This window comes from Dipteris shenzhenensis, chromosome 21, assembly GCF_047967505.1.
Source record: "Dipteris shenzhenensis isolate YYH24624 ecotype China chromosome 21, Dip_SZ_1.0, whole genome shotgun sequence".
Taxonomy (NCBI): domain Eukaryota; kingdom Viridiplantae; phylum Streptophyta; class Polypodiopsida; order Gleicheniales; family Dipteridaceae; genus Dipteris; species Dipteris shenzhenensis.
In genome coordinates this window covers 46,379,234-46,394,388 of record NC_141616.1, presented here as the reverse complement: position 1 = coordinate 46,394,388, position 15,155 = coordinate 46,379,234, and the positions used below count along the sequence as shown (strand labels likewise).

At 48.4% G+C, this 15,155-nt stretch overlaps 1 protein-coding gene across 1 annotated transcript in view; it reads right to left on the bottom strand.

Annotated features, from left to right (window-relative positions):
* Positions 1–15,155, bottom strand: part of LOC147888947 (copper ion binding / methyltransferase) — a 92,069-nt gene that overhangs the window by 65,133 nt on the left and 11,781 nt on the right. The window contains exons 3-4 of the mRNA XM_087392541.1: positions 4,294–4,367; positions 3,634–3,728 (exon numbers count right to left, since the gene is read on the bottom strand). Coding sequence (XP_087248667.1) covers positions 3,634–3,728; positions 4,294–4,367 — 169 coding nt within the window. The remainder of the gene's footprint in view (positions 1–3,633; positions 3,729–4,293; positions 4,368–15,155) is intronic.

Genomic DNA, 15,155 nt, shown 5'->3' with positions numbered 1-15,155 from the left:
AAGAGAAGGACGACCAGATCTGTACCAAATTTGACCCAAAACAGTCTCCGAAACCCTAAAACCAGAAGTTTTTTTTGCAAAACCGGAGGTGGTTTTGGAGCAGAAAAGTGATTTTGACCTGATTTTTGCACCAAGTAGGGGCGTCCTGACTTGTAGAACACAGCTATGCCAAAAAGTTTGCACTTTGTCAAAACTGTTGTGTGCAAGAAGTGGTTTTCTGACGCAGCAGGTGGTTTTGACAGAAAACAGGCGGTTTTGGCCCAAATGAAGGCTGAATCAGCTTGAATGGAGTCCTCCTAGGTTGGAGAAGTAGCAAGAAGGATGGGAGATCAGATTTGAAGCACTTTCCCGCGACGAAACTTCGAGCAATGGCTGGAAACTCCAGAAAATGGCGATGGGAAGCCTCCTGAGAGTGATAACCAGCAAGAAGAGGAAGCGGGAGGGGCAGATCTGAAGCAATGAAGTGGACAACAGAAGCAACAGGAGACGGAGGCAAGAAGCAAAGTGTGCTCCTGAAGTTGTATTGCTGAAGTTATGAAGAATACAAAAGATACACCTAATATGATGAAACCCTAACTGGGTGTCATACATGTACTAGGTGTCCCAACTGGAACTAGTACTAAGTGTACCATAGGTCCTAACTGATAATATCTAGGCCTACAAGGCACATACCAAGGAATAAGTGACACCTATGGATAGCCCATAGAGTGGCCTACAATTTTTTGCGGAGATTCCTTGAGCGTAGGTCCCCATCACCCCTCACCGACACGAGAGTCTGGCACACGTATGCACACCATCTTTATGATGTCCCACACCAGCCCACTCTAGATCTCATACACACACCTCGCCCCACCACTTGCACGTTGTTCACCAAAGAGGGAGTCAAGGACGCGACATTGAAACTGCACAATGGCCGAGATAAGGATCACAAGGGACTATGCACTGAGTTTATCACATATGGGATCGACACATTAGCCCTGAACCTAGCAAAGCTATTCAATGACGCTATTTGCCTTGGCTTCCCCCGCACTTGGACACTCAACACCATCACCCCCATCCACAAGGTAGGGGATCCCATGGACCCGAGTAACTACAGGACTATCATGATTGGACATGTGATGTCCAAGATCTATGCAGCTGTATTGGATGCATCGGTCAACCTGTTCGCAGAGATGAGAGGGCTCAGAGCAGAGGGTCAGGCCGGTTTCAGGCGAGACCATGGGACTATGGATCACATACTCACACTCAAGAGTGTCATTGAGGAGGCCAGATCACGAAAGGAGAGGGTATATTGTTGCTTTGTGGATTTCCGCAAAGCCTTTGACATAGTACCTCGAGCTCATCTTATCACATGCCTACAGACACTGGGATTTGATCAGGAGATCATCTGAGCAGTCATGGCACTGTATGAGAGAGTCTCAAGCCGAGTTCGTACAGGCGCAGGTTGGACAGAGTACCATAGGGGTCAAACAGGGTTGTCCCTTATCACCGACCCTGTTTGGCCTCTACATCGATGAGCTTGAGACTTTCATGGGGACGTTCGGAGGGACTGGTTGCTCACTTGCCGGGATCATCATCAGGATTCTTCTTTATGCAGATGACGTGGCACTCTTGTCGTCCACACCCGAGGGGCTCCAGCGACACCTGGATGCACTTCAGGCTTTTTGTTTATCCCATGATTTGGAGGTCAACCTTGGCAAGACCAAGGTCATGATCTTTAACACCTCTCGAGCAAACATGCAACGGAAGCAGTTTACTTTTACTTTCGGTGGGTCACCAGTTGAGATCGTATCCTCATACACTTACTTGGGGGTCATCTTCTCCGACCCGATCTTCACGATGAGACCAGCGATGCAGGCCAGACTGAGTAGGGGATACACCTCACTGGCTCAGCTAGAGAGACAGTGCTTTCACTCCCACTTCCAGGACCCTCGGACCAAGGCTCTTCTCTTGGACTCCTTGGTCCAACCAGCCGGTATGTATGGCAGCCCTTGTTGGGGGCCTGACATGTCAGAGATAGAGTGGACATGGGTGGAGCGCTTGCAAATCCTCATGCTCTCACGGATGATCCGGGGGAAATCGTCTGTACCACATCACATCATTCACGCCGAGTTTGGTGCTTCTCCACTCCAGCTAGATGCAGCCTTTCAGACCATCACATATCTACACCGGGTTAGATCATATGGGGACTGCACATCACGGAGACAGAGGTTGCCATGGTTGGTGGCTCTCGATTCCTCCATGAGGTTGGCAGCAGAGGGAGACAAGCGATGCTGGTATGCACGGACTCACAGATGGTTTGTGAGACTAGGTTTCCACATCGATAGGATACCTTCTTTTCAATACAGTTTAGATGCCCCTCCGGTACTCCCACCCACCATCTTGATTGGGCCACATACCAACTAGGTCATTCGAGAGGATCTGCAGCTACACACCTTTAGGACCTAGTTGGAGCCGAGGGAGCTTCCAGTGAAGCTGAGTTTCTACAGAGATTACTGTCTTCGCATTTCGGAGGAGGGATTCATCACACCACCGGGTAGGGATCTCCATCGGACAGTTTCGGGTATCATCACACCGCCTCCGCATAGAGAGCGGCAGAGCAGAGGGGATTCCTAGGGAGCATCACTTATGCATATTGTGCGACTGTCAAGAGGTTGAGTCGGAGGAGCATTTTATTTTCAGGTGCCTAATGTACTACGAGATCCGAGGTCGCTATCATTGCCTCTTCAAAGACGGCTCCGGGCTCCTTTCCAGATTCCTTGCCTACCCAGATCAGAGATGCCTCGCGGCCTTCATTCACAAGGGAGTCTGACATAGAGAGTACTTACTCAGGCGACGGGGCTTGGCCACATCATCAGACACCTCTCAGAGCAGGATCACAGAGTTCTTCCCATTGAGTGACATTGATCGTCCAATCTCTAGCCGCAGACATGACAGAGACCCCGACCCAACGATCGCAGCACGACACACGAGACATCGAGGGGACACACAGATCACTCTAGGGGACCTCCCGTCATTGTTTAGACCCGTGATACGTCCCACGGGAGTCACGGTGGCTCTGGTCTTGCGTCGAGCCTCGTCCAGGAGACCGAGACGCACGGCACCCCTTGACGGGCACCAGCGTCCCATCACCGGCTATGCACCAGCCAGGGCGACCGGGCACCAGCGTCCCATCACCGGCTATGCACCAGCCAGGGCGACATGACATACGGAGGATTCCGCTCCGCTCCAGTCCTTTTCTTTTCATTGTTACATCCAGATGTATTTGATTATGTATGATCAAACTTAGGATTCAGCACGGGTGATGATGCTCGTTTCAATAGCTCCACCCTTACTGTGATTTGTATCAGGTTTTCTTTCAGTCTCATAGACCCATCGGTCTTCCAAAGACTAATAAAATTTCTTTCTTTCTCTCTCTCGCTCTCTCTCTCTCTCTCTCTCTCTCTCTCTCTCTCTCTCGCCCACACTCTCACAAAATGTGCATTTCTAACTCATTTCTTAAATTATTAACTCCAAGGCTTGAGTGTCATGCTATGATAAAATGCATTCTTTCTATTGCTAGTTGTACGCAACCCACCTCTTTATCAACCTCAATCATATATTGTAATCTTTTTTTTAAAGTGAAACAAGCACCTTGAAATAAGCTCCTCCTGGCATACGACATCGCTTCAGATGGCTCCACTATATTCACGTGCTTGATAGCCCCAGGCCAGACCTCACATAAAGCCCTTCCATGATATGCACATATTTTATCTCTCTCTCTCTCTCTCTCTCTCTCTCTCTCTCTCTCTCTCTCTCTCACACACACACACAGCGGGACTGTGTTGTGTGTGTTTGTGTGTGCACGCGCATGCATGCCCATGCACATGCACAAGCACAAGCATTTAAGGATATGAGACATGAATCAATATCTATGGGCATGTGTGGTGTGTTGCAAGCAACTGCATGTGTGTGCATGTGTGCACAGATGCCTACCCTTGTGTGTGTGCATGTGCACGATTTCACCAAAAAAAAGTGTGTGCATGTGCACGAGTGAGTTTGTGTGAGTGTGCACATGTGCATGTGTGAGCCTGTGTGTGCACGAGTGAGTTTGTGTTGTGTGAGTGTGCACATGTGTGTGTGTGAGCCTGTGTGTGTGAGCCTGTGCGCGCGTGCAGGTGCTCAAGTCAGTTTACAAAATACATGATGTCTTACTGTTCGTTGCCCTTTCATAAGGAGAATTATTTTATCTTAAAGTACCAAAAAATCCGTGATATTGAAGAACATATTCAAATTGGAGAATTGAAATCGTACCAAATAGCAGTGCCTGGGCCAGAACCATAATCCATAACATGACTAGGATTGAAATCCGGCAAGCGGCGACGAACCTGCACGAAGCCACTAACTTGTTACACGGTTCCCTATAAGTTGTCGGGAACTATAACCAGAACACATATTTAAAACTAAAACCCCAAAAAAAAGAGTCAGCCATAAGCCTAGAAGCACCAAAACTCCAGAATGGTCACGTTGGCTCCTTTAGATATAGTTTTTAGCAGACTCAAAACTTTCCATGTGACTTTTGGCATTTGTCTCCCCCCCTTCCACAATCATGGGTTTAACTACTCCACACTATCAGACACCTACAGCAAAGCAAAAGGCTGGAGAACACACACCAAAGCCCTTTTTTCTTTAGCCACAGAAAGAGTTACTGCAAAAAAACCAGTTTCTGATCTGCAGCATGCGTAGTCCTTTCAGAAATGGTCAACGGTTCCATCTAGAAAGGCATATTTCTGTTCATGGCCTCCTCCTAGCAGCAACCACATACCCTGTTGCAATTCTAGTTCCCAGCAGCCATTGGTCTGTGAGGGTTGGCACCTTGTCTGTCAAAATAGCACTTGCCACTAGGCAATTTCTGAATCCATAAAGCCTTTCAATGTTCAATAGCAATTCCAGCTTGCATGATCCAAGCTTTACATGTACATTGTTTCTTAAGAACTTCAACATACATTTGACCTCTCCTCATTTTCGGCAGCGCATGAGCATATATTATTGACTTGAATCAATTGCATTCACACAATAGAAACATACGAAATAGCATTTTCATAGTCCACAAAGCATGCATCAGTAGAAAGTTTAGAGCAACACAATACATGACTAGGCTGTGGGTGAGAACCACCCCCTCCGTTGATTGTACCATGGGATATTTCTATTTACTCTTTTTTTCCAGAGAAAGGGATACTTCTATTTACTAAGAGATATAAAGACGTGTTCTACAACAAGACCTCATAGATAGGACTCTAGAAAAACCCTAGAACATTTAACGCTCGCCATAATATGGAAGAAGTATATAAATATATTCACAATAACACCCAACATCGAAGTTTTAACAATTTGTGAAACTGAATTCCGCATATGCTAGAGATCATTGACCCACTTGTGCCCCCATACGAGGAGGAGAAGGGGTCAGTAGATCAAAGGGGTTTGTGTGGCTAGGTAGAGGGAATTGGAGCTGCAACAGATCTCATTCAGAGGCTGTCATCAGCATGTTAGGGTTGCACATCATGCACTCTTATCTCTGACATGGTATCAGAGCCTCACCGTGCCTCTGTTTACAGGAATTCTCCTCCTAAGCATTTCACATCCTTGTCGTGGCCAGTACACTACCCATCCTAAACTTTGCGGACACTAAAAAGTTCGATGGCACAAATTACTCGCTATAGAAGATGAAGATCCAGAGTCACCTGTGGTAAGAGTAATTTGGGAGATTTCAACGAGGACGGATGAGGTCACAAGACATAAAGAATGTGGCTGGGTTACTTTTAACTCCAGCAGATCCTGTAACAATCAGAGATTGGGTGCTGCATGATGCAGAGGCCTTTGCCATCATTATCAGCACCATTGCAGATTCATTACTACTGCACATTCAGCTTGCAGGATGGCGTTTGAAGCCTCAGCATGGGCAGCAGCATGTGGATGATCCGGACCAGACCAAAGATCAGCCCAATATTCAAGATGATGTGAAACAAATCATTAGGGAAGAGGGAACAGCAACTCAAGAAGCTAGATCAGTCCCCAAGTCGCTGATTCAAACTCTCCAAGACAAGGGCTGGTTCTAGAAGTTCTGGTGATGCACATTTTCTACATGCTGCTCGGCTGTGATGAGGATGAACCTGACAGCTTCAAGGATGCTCAACAAAGTCAGCAATGGATGAGAGCCACGCGGGCTGAATTGGATTCAATCCTTCAAAAACAACACATGGGATCTAGTGGAGTCGCCCTAGGCCAAAAGGCTATTGGGACAAAGTGAGTTTGGATGGTGAAAAGAATATCTAATGGTACCATTGACAATTACAAGGCTATGATGAGACCTTTGCCCCCACTTCCAAGATGCATTATAGCATTGGCTGCTAATTTCGATTGGAAATTGCAACAGTTGGACATCAAGACTTTCCTTAATGGGGACTTGCAAGGAAGTCTATGTGAGTCAACCCATTGGATTTGTGATGTCTGGGTCTGGACAGAAAGGTAAACTGTGCTCAAACAAGATCCACAGGCTTGATATGATAAAATAACACACTCATTTAACAAGCCAAAGTTTGAAGAACAGTCCAAACTAAAAGCATCCTCTATGTCAAGATAGACAAAGGAAATCTGATCATAATTATCCTTTATGTGGATGATATGCTGCTCACAAGAACCCATGAGGACAGAATTGCATAATTCAAGACTGATTTTCAAGGCTGCTACGCAGGTTTAGAATGCAGAATTGTAAGCCAATTTTAACTCCAGTTGAACTTGGGCTTAAGCTAGATCAGACCGATTTATTGTCCTACAGTGTACACATGAAATGTTGCAGATCTTTTCACCAAGGCATTATCCAGAGAAGAGGTTGAATCTTTCCACAAAGGCTTGATACCTTGTGGTGATTGATGTACTTTCCTGTGCATGTTCACACTGCCACTATAGAGGGGATTTGTTGGATATTGAATAGTGTAGTGTGAATACCCTTGGGGCACTTTTTACTCCAGTTAGAAGGGATTTTTCCCCATACATAACCTCACTTTGTGATCTTTCACATTTTGCAATAGCACTTCAGCTCCACTCTTTATCCTCCTCTACCCCAAATCCTTACATTAACTGCTCAAGCATTTTGGAGAAGGGTCGATTTAGATGAAGATAGCAAATAAAAGGCTCCAGTAAGCAAATAGTCAAGTGCAATTGCCAAATCCATAGTAGAAAGAGAAATGATGGTCACGGACAGGTAACTGCCACATTAAAACATGACCAAACAATCAGTGATTTAGGTGGAGAGGTAGGAAACATTGTACAACATAGCCTAGAATAGAAAAAAGTCAAAACAAAGTTATAGGCATAGGCACATGTATAAGCAAACTGAGGCAGCACATGCGCAGGGACAAAATAAAACTGACATTCCATTAAAAACTAAACTGCAGGAATGTAGAGCAAGATGCCACAAAGAGGCAAGAGAAGAGTATGAGTGCTACGTAGGGCCACCACACACGGTGCTATAGTATGAACTACGAGTGTTTGGACCAAAAATGGACCGACCCCTTGGACGTGTTTCTGAGCGTTCTTTCCAACAAGTAGATTGAGCACATTCTTGGAAGGGTGGGCTAGGGCTCACAAGGCTCGTTGAGAGGGGGGATTAGAAAAACAAGGCTCGTTGAGAGGGGGGATTAGAAAAGAAGGGTCAACTCCACGCTCTAAGCCCCCAAATGAGGAGAGCATCGGGGAGTGACAACTACAGAAAACTAGGGGGATTATGCAAGGAGACAGAAGCTGCCATGTGGGCAGCACACATGCTCTAAGGAGCATATCACAATGCAAGCAGAGAGGATGTTGACATAGAGTTTTGGGCTTCTCCCTAAGCCATTGAACATCTTTCTTGAGAGGCATGTAGCAGGAGGAGTAGAAGATTGGGTATCAATTGGTGGCCTTCTAACTAGAATTAGAGAAGTGGCATCCCACAGTCTACGTAAAGTACATTGTGAGTGCACTTTTATATCCATGTTTTGGTCCTTTCAGTGGAAATTTCTATTCCATTATTAATTGCTACTCTCCCTGTCTACTTCAAATCTGAGCGTGGAATTCATTCCTATAAATGTGTGCACATATTGAGTAGGATCTAGATTTCCAAAGCGTGATCTCGTGGACGATTTATTTTGTATCTAGCATGGTATCACAAGCCAATCCCATCGTTTCACAAGACGCACCTCCCTGAGGTTAAGTGTGAGGATCAATCCATTTAGTCCACTTCAAGCAAGAACCATCCCCCTCCAAAAACCAAAACCCAAGGTTTTGTATGAAGTGTCTACCTCACCAAGCAGAATCCAAGTGCGAAGACTATTGGAGCCTTAACGAGCAAAAATCATTTGAGTCCTCACAGAATTCAGCCTCTCCCTTTGAACCTACCATAGAGGGCCTCCTTCCCCAAGACCAAATCTTAGCCCTTCAAATCCCCTGAGAAGAATCAGTGCACCTGCCATAACTCCCATGTGGACTGGTAGCATAGCCCCTCCAAGGGAGCACTTGCTCATCCAAACCCCCTTATGGCCCCTCCGCCATTGTCATATCGCCTCTACATTGCCCCCCCTCCCCTCCTCCTAACCCTCACGTGGACCCACCCACTCAGCAATCTAACTCCAAGCAACCACCCTTGCACCTCCCACACAGCCCAGTCCTGCCACCCCACTTTTAACACACACACACACACACACCCCTGCCACACTAAAGCTCCCTTCTAGGCTTTTGCAGCCATACCCCCTTCTCAAACTCTTTTTGAATCCCACCAAACTCTCTCAAAACCTTTGCTTGCTGATTCCCCTATCTTGCAGCCCATCCCCCAACGATCTTTAGGCTTCCATCCCACCAACCCTCTTACTTCCACGGCTTCTTCAGATAGTAAAGGCATGCTCCATCCCTTTTTCACCCTAGTCAAAAAAAGTTACATTGATCATTTCCTAGCCAGGCAAAGGTGGCATGATGGGAGTAGAGGGTAGCTTACTTCATTCGGTTTGGGCATCATATTTGCCGCCTTGGGGATGGGAAAGTGGATCCTCCTCTTTTTCAATCTTTAGCTGAAAGATCTCGTGATGCACATGCTTCAAGAGGATTTACAAAATACCTCATTAAGCAGCTTGGTCAAGATCCGTGCAAGTGTTCCCCAACCAAGCTCTACTTGAAGGCCTTTGTAATCCTCGGATCTCTCATTCTTTTGGGATTTTATGGCTTCCTTGAGGTGTTGTGTGATGAAAAGTTTGGAACAGGCTGGGGCGAGGTATGTCCATGATACTTGGCATGCTACTTCAAGGCATCATAGAGGGTGTCAAGATAAACCTTTCAAAGAGTAGGATCTTATATAGGACTTCGTAATCTCTTTTCTAGGAGTTTCATCTACAACTTTGGAGTTACTGCTATAGAGGATGCTTCCACGCGCGAGCACTTTTTTTCCTTTGGTGGCAAAAGAACCTTTCATTAAAAAGAATGTACATTCATAGCTGTCTCAAAGTGAGACAGCTACGCGCACACTCTCTTTTTTCTTTTTTTGGGTGAAATCCATGTATTTTTATATTACAAGAGGCGGTCTCCAAAGTGGAGACTAGCAAATACAAGATCAGAAAATTTCATTGTAAGACGAGTAACAGAGTAATCTATCTGACCAACAGATAGGCAATCATAAAAGGATTGCCTGAGCAACATCCGAAAACAGTAGAACATGGAAGAAGTAGGCTCTCTAAAGACTCTGTGGTTCCTGTCTTTCCACAGAGTCCAAAGTGCCCAATATCAAACCCATGTGAAAAAAATATCAAACTCTGCCCTCCGTGGGTGAATGCCAAAGATCCAAAAAAGCTTGCCAAAGCAAGCAAGCGCACACACAGGAGGGTGTAGATGATATCCTGCGAGATGGTGACCAAGGTAGCCGAGGGTGGAACCGGATGCTCACCCATCACCAGACTGCAGCGAGCAACCCAAATGTTCCACGCAGTGATACTAACTACTACCTCCCATACACTGTCCTCCGGAGGAGGAGGAGCCACGCTATCAAGAGGGACTGCCTCTGCTCTATCCTCTGAATGCTCTGACCCTGTATCCGGTAAGCTGGGGAGATCTCATCAATCCGGAACGCATGTCCTCCCTCAGTCAACCAGGCCACCAACCCCCAAGTGTAGTCCCTCTAAAGACTCTGCATACGTGTCATAATCCTGAGGGCTCCCATCCAAATCCTCACTGCGCTACAACAGCTCCAGAGGCAATGCGGGATCGTCTCCAGAAAACCAGCAGAGCAACAGTGACACTGCCCCTCCACCCGCATCTGCTCCAACCACAGGCTGATGGGCAAGCCTCCATGGGAGGCTAACCATAAGAAGTAGGATATCTTCCTCGACCGCAAACTGGACCATAACCGCGTCCAAAACCTTGAATGGACATCTCGGGACACTCTCTGGGCCACTCAATGCCTCTCCCTCGAAGGGATCCACATCGAAAAATTCATATGAAGCCTCCTGCCAATCCATGTGGTGTAGGAAAAGAAGGGTACCTCATCCACCTGCTCGACAAGGCCACCCCTGGAGGGCCAAAACCACTCTCCCGGATCCCACTCGACTTCCCTCAACGGCCTACCCTCCCAAAGCCAGAGGCGCCATCTAGGGGCATCCTACTCTGAGATACTAGGAGGGTCAATGTGCCACTCCTTCCCCAAACGTCCCACCACTCTGATCATCTACCAGTGAATCCCATCCAGACCCCCATCCATCTCTAGGTCTCTCTTAGTGAGTGCCTGGAGTAGGCCTCCAGGTCTTACACGAAAAAAACCAAGCTGCGTGCTACCTCGTTGCATCATCATCCTCAAGGGAACACCAGTCCGAGAAAACTCGCCCAACCATCTGTTGTCCTTCCACACGTGAAGTCCCTCCCACCAGGACTCAGGGATGGCTAGGTCAATCTCTCTCATCCGCTGCCCTGCCTCTCGCAGATGCACTACGGTGCCAAGCCTCGCCTCTGCCTCCATGGGTAATCTGCTCCATCTGCCAAAGGACCCAGCCGGTCCACTGTCGAACTGCGCCCAACCAATGTGAGTTGGTTGTCCTAGCATACGCCCCTCCTGATCTCGGATCTCGGGTGCCAAACAAGGGGTTGACGCTCGAACTCCTCTCTGCATCTGGGTTGAGCTCGAAAGAGGCCCCCTGCTAATCTCTTCCACACCCTATGGAGGCTCCTCATCAAGGGGGAACCCTTCCCCGTAAGGGGGGCCTCTGAGAAGATCCATATGTGTGAAAGATGCCACTACCTCCCAGTGCGTGGGGTGTTCCTAAGAAGCCCTCGCTATAAGAGGAGCTTCCAAGGCTCCGCACCTAATGTGAGGCCGCGAACAACCAACTTGCCCAAGAGGGCTCTACTCTGCATCTCTAGATCGATGATACCCAAGCCTCCCAGTGCCTACGGCATGATCATCGTCTGCCAAGCGACCCCGGCTCTAGTGTTCCTCATGCCATCCGAACTTGCCCAAAGGACGTTCCGAACCAACCGTTGAAGCTGCTCAATGTACCCTCTGTGAAAACATCAGTAGGACACGATATACCAGGCCGTGGCAAGAAGGACCCGGTTTGCCATTAAGACACAACCTCCTAGGGAGAGTTTGTCCGAGCTCCAGCAGCGAAGCTTGCGCCGAACACTCTCAAGGACCGGGGCAATCTGCTGCTCTGCTATAATGTCAATACCAACCTGGCATCCGAGGTATCTCGCCGTCTGGCCCCGCGGTATCCATCTAAAGCCAAAGTCGCTCCCCCACTCACAAATCTCCTGTGTCTCCTCAAAGCCTGTGAAGAAACCTATGGACTTTGTCCAGTTGATCCGCGCACCCGAGGCCTCACAGTTGATAGCCAAGGCTCCCTTGACTCTCTCTAAGCTCGTTGTGGTGCTCTCACATACAAGGCCGTGTCATCGCAAGTCTAGCAACTCCTGCCTGATTGGGAGCCTCAACCCTGTAACCACCTGCGATCTCAAGTAGTAGCCCAAAGCCTCCGCCACAAACAAGAAGAGGAAGGGAGCGAGGGGGTAGCCCTGGCAGAGAGAGAGAGAGAGAAGAGAGAGAGAGAGAGAGAGAGAGAGAGAGAGAGAGAGGAAAGGCCTCGCCCGTGTGTCCTCCGATAAGCATTTGGCTAGAGCTCCCCACATAAAGCGCAGAAACTCCTCTGACCCATCTGTCTGAGAAACCCAATTTCCGTATAGTACCCTCCAGGAAGGACCACTCCACCTTGTCGTATGCCTTCTCGAAATCCAAGAGGAGGACGGCCAATGGCTGTGACTCCTCCCTAGACCAATCCACTCCCTCCCAGGATGTGAAGATGTTGTCCAGGATGTTGCACTCCTCGACGAACCCGGTTTGTGTGTCGTGAATGATGTCAGTAAGATGGGGCCGTAACCACAAACTCAAGACCTTGGCGACGATCTTGTATGCAGATCAAGCCAAGCGATCGGTTTCCACTGCCGGATATCTGACCTATCCCCCCCCTTTCGGGATCAAACAAATCCACCCCCTACTCAAGGACTGAGGGAGGGAGCCCGTGTCAAAAATCTCCTCGCAAGCTAGTCGGAAATGGGTGGAAATGATCTCCCAGAAGTTCCGGAGGAAGGCCAAAGTCAAGCCATCCTCGCCAAGATACTTCTAGATCGGGAGAGCCTTGAGGGCTTCCCAGAGCTCCTCATCCATGAAGGGCTCCTCCAAACTGCTGCACAAATCCTACGAGACTACCGTCGGAATGTGATCCCAAACTACCTCCAGGGCCACAAGACCAACTAAAGTCATCCTCCCTGTCTAAAAGAGCTGGCTGTAAAAACCTGTGGTCAGGTCTAAAATCTCCTGAAGGTCAATGTGCATCATGCCCTGCAGATCTCGAAGACACTACTGCGTGCTTACCGATTGGGGCCCAGTGGTCTGAAAAAACTCCTTCGTCATCCTGTCCCTCTGCTGTACCCACCGGGCCCAGGAAGAGTGATAGGAGAACGCAGCCCGCCAAATCTCCGTGTCCTAAAGCTCAAGGCGAGCGCTCTCAAACCTGTCCCTAAGCCACTAAGATCATGGGTCCTACTCCCTGAGATGCTCTATGGAGGCGAGGTCTCTCCTCAGTGCCCGCACCTGCTCCTGAAGAGTCCTCCTCCACCTAATGCAACTTCTCACTGCTCCTCTGAAACGCATCGGCCACCCACGAAGCCCAGCCCTTGCACGGTGCCGTCTCTAATTTCTGCCAAATCCCTACCATGACCTGCTGAATCTCCTCGTCTTGCAGAAGGTTCTCTGGAATGCAGACCCCCTTTTGGGGAAGACCTCTGGGGGTTGCTCTAAGTGAAGTACTACTCGAGAGTAGTCTAACATCGTGGTACCTGTCAGAATCCCGGTAGAGCCGCCTCTATGTAGTGCCCAGTCACCAACGTAGAAGCAGTCTAGCCTCTCAAGCAGTCCATCATGTCTCCTCTGTCCGAAAGAGATGAGGAGGCTGCCAAGGATCCTGTTGAAATCTAGCTCTCGCCACGGGTCTCTGCCATTGATCATGAAAATAAACTACTCCCAGGTACTCCGTGCTGCTGCTGGCATCTCAAAGAAAAAGGCGCCGCCCTGCTTGTCCTCCCCAAACTCCAGGTTGTTGAAGTCCCCTCCAACAATCCAGGAATCTACATCCGGAAGACACTCTAAAAGCCTCCTCCAAAAGGCCGGACTGTGCTGTCTGCACACTAGGGCATACACATTCAAGATCCCAATCCTGGACTCTCCCATCCTAACTCCCATCCAAACTACCCATCCTGGGATAAGCTCGCCTTGATCATAGAACTCTGGAGCCACTGTCTGTGAGACCGAGATGCAGACCCCTCCGCTCCGTCCTACTGCAGGGGACCACACCTCCGGACCTCTCCTTGGGAGGAGGTGGTGTCGCCATCTGATGTCTGATGCTAAGAACATATGCTCCTGAATATCAAAAGGATGTCCACAATCCGCCCTACCACTACCCTCTGCAACTCCTGCCGAAGGATCAAGTACTACGGTTGACTAGGAGCACGGTCGTGGAGCCCATGCACATTCAACTCACTATGGTCCAACTCATGAGGACGGGGATGCAAAAAACAAGGCTCTCCTGTGAGTGGGTGCCTGTTCCAGAAAGACTACCTTATGTGACTTTGCTAGGGGTTTGGAGGGAGAGTAGTCAGTGTCTGTATGTCAACGTACTAAAGTGGACACTGGCTCAATGCCAATCTTCCGTGCACACTTCATCATGAAGGAGACTTCCACCCCGAAAAACTCCGCACACTTCTGGAGTGGCCAGTAGTATGCCCAATCAACCTTTGCCTCAAGCGACAATCTAATAACTCCTACTGCCACACATCGGCTTCTCTCGCGTGAAGCCCAGCTGAAAATTCACCTCTGCACCATGGGTGTGCCAAAGGTCTAGTGCCTGTGGTCCCATCCACTCGTCCATCATGTGTGAACTCTGATCTTCCATAATAGCATCAAACAAAATAGCATCAAACACCACTGGGGACCACTTCTCCAACCTTGTGAGTGCGAACTGCAATCTCCAAACTGGATGTGTCTGAGAGCCCACTACGCTGATCGAACCCCCTTTTCGGGGCTGCAAGACCACAAGCGTTAACTCCAGGGGTAGAGGGTAGGAGTCCTGAATCTCCAAATAATTCCAGGGTCCCAATCTCCAGAATCCCTGCAGTAAGGGATGCCCAGGCTAGAGATTGGGAGCTGCTGACCAGGAGGACAAGCCCCTTCCCTCTGGCTCCCTTCCTATAGATCAACAGGGCCAAGGATCAGACGCAGGTGGTGAGGACGAGGGAGAAGACGCAGGTGTCAAGGACCAAGGAATAGGCCAACAAGACGAAGATGATTCGGATTCGGATGAGTAGTGGTAGTAGCATTTTGTATATCCGCTCGTTTGAGCAATTTTGTATCGCCCTTTCAACAAGGTAATTTTGTTACAAACACTGTTGTATATGTCCAACATGTATATGCATTTGTTACTCATCATTTCACAAGAACAATTTTGTATCACCCTGCAAGCAAGGGAAATTTTGTTATAAAAAACTTTCTTTTGTAGTTATTAAAAAAAAAAAGGATTAGTGGGGCTAAACAGGGCCAAAAGGAAGCCCTGTTTAGC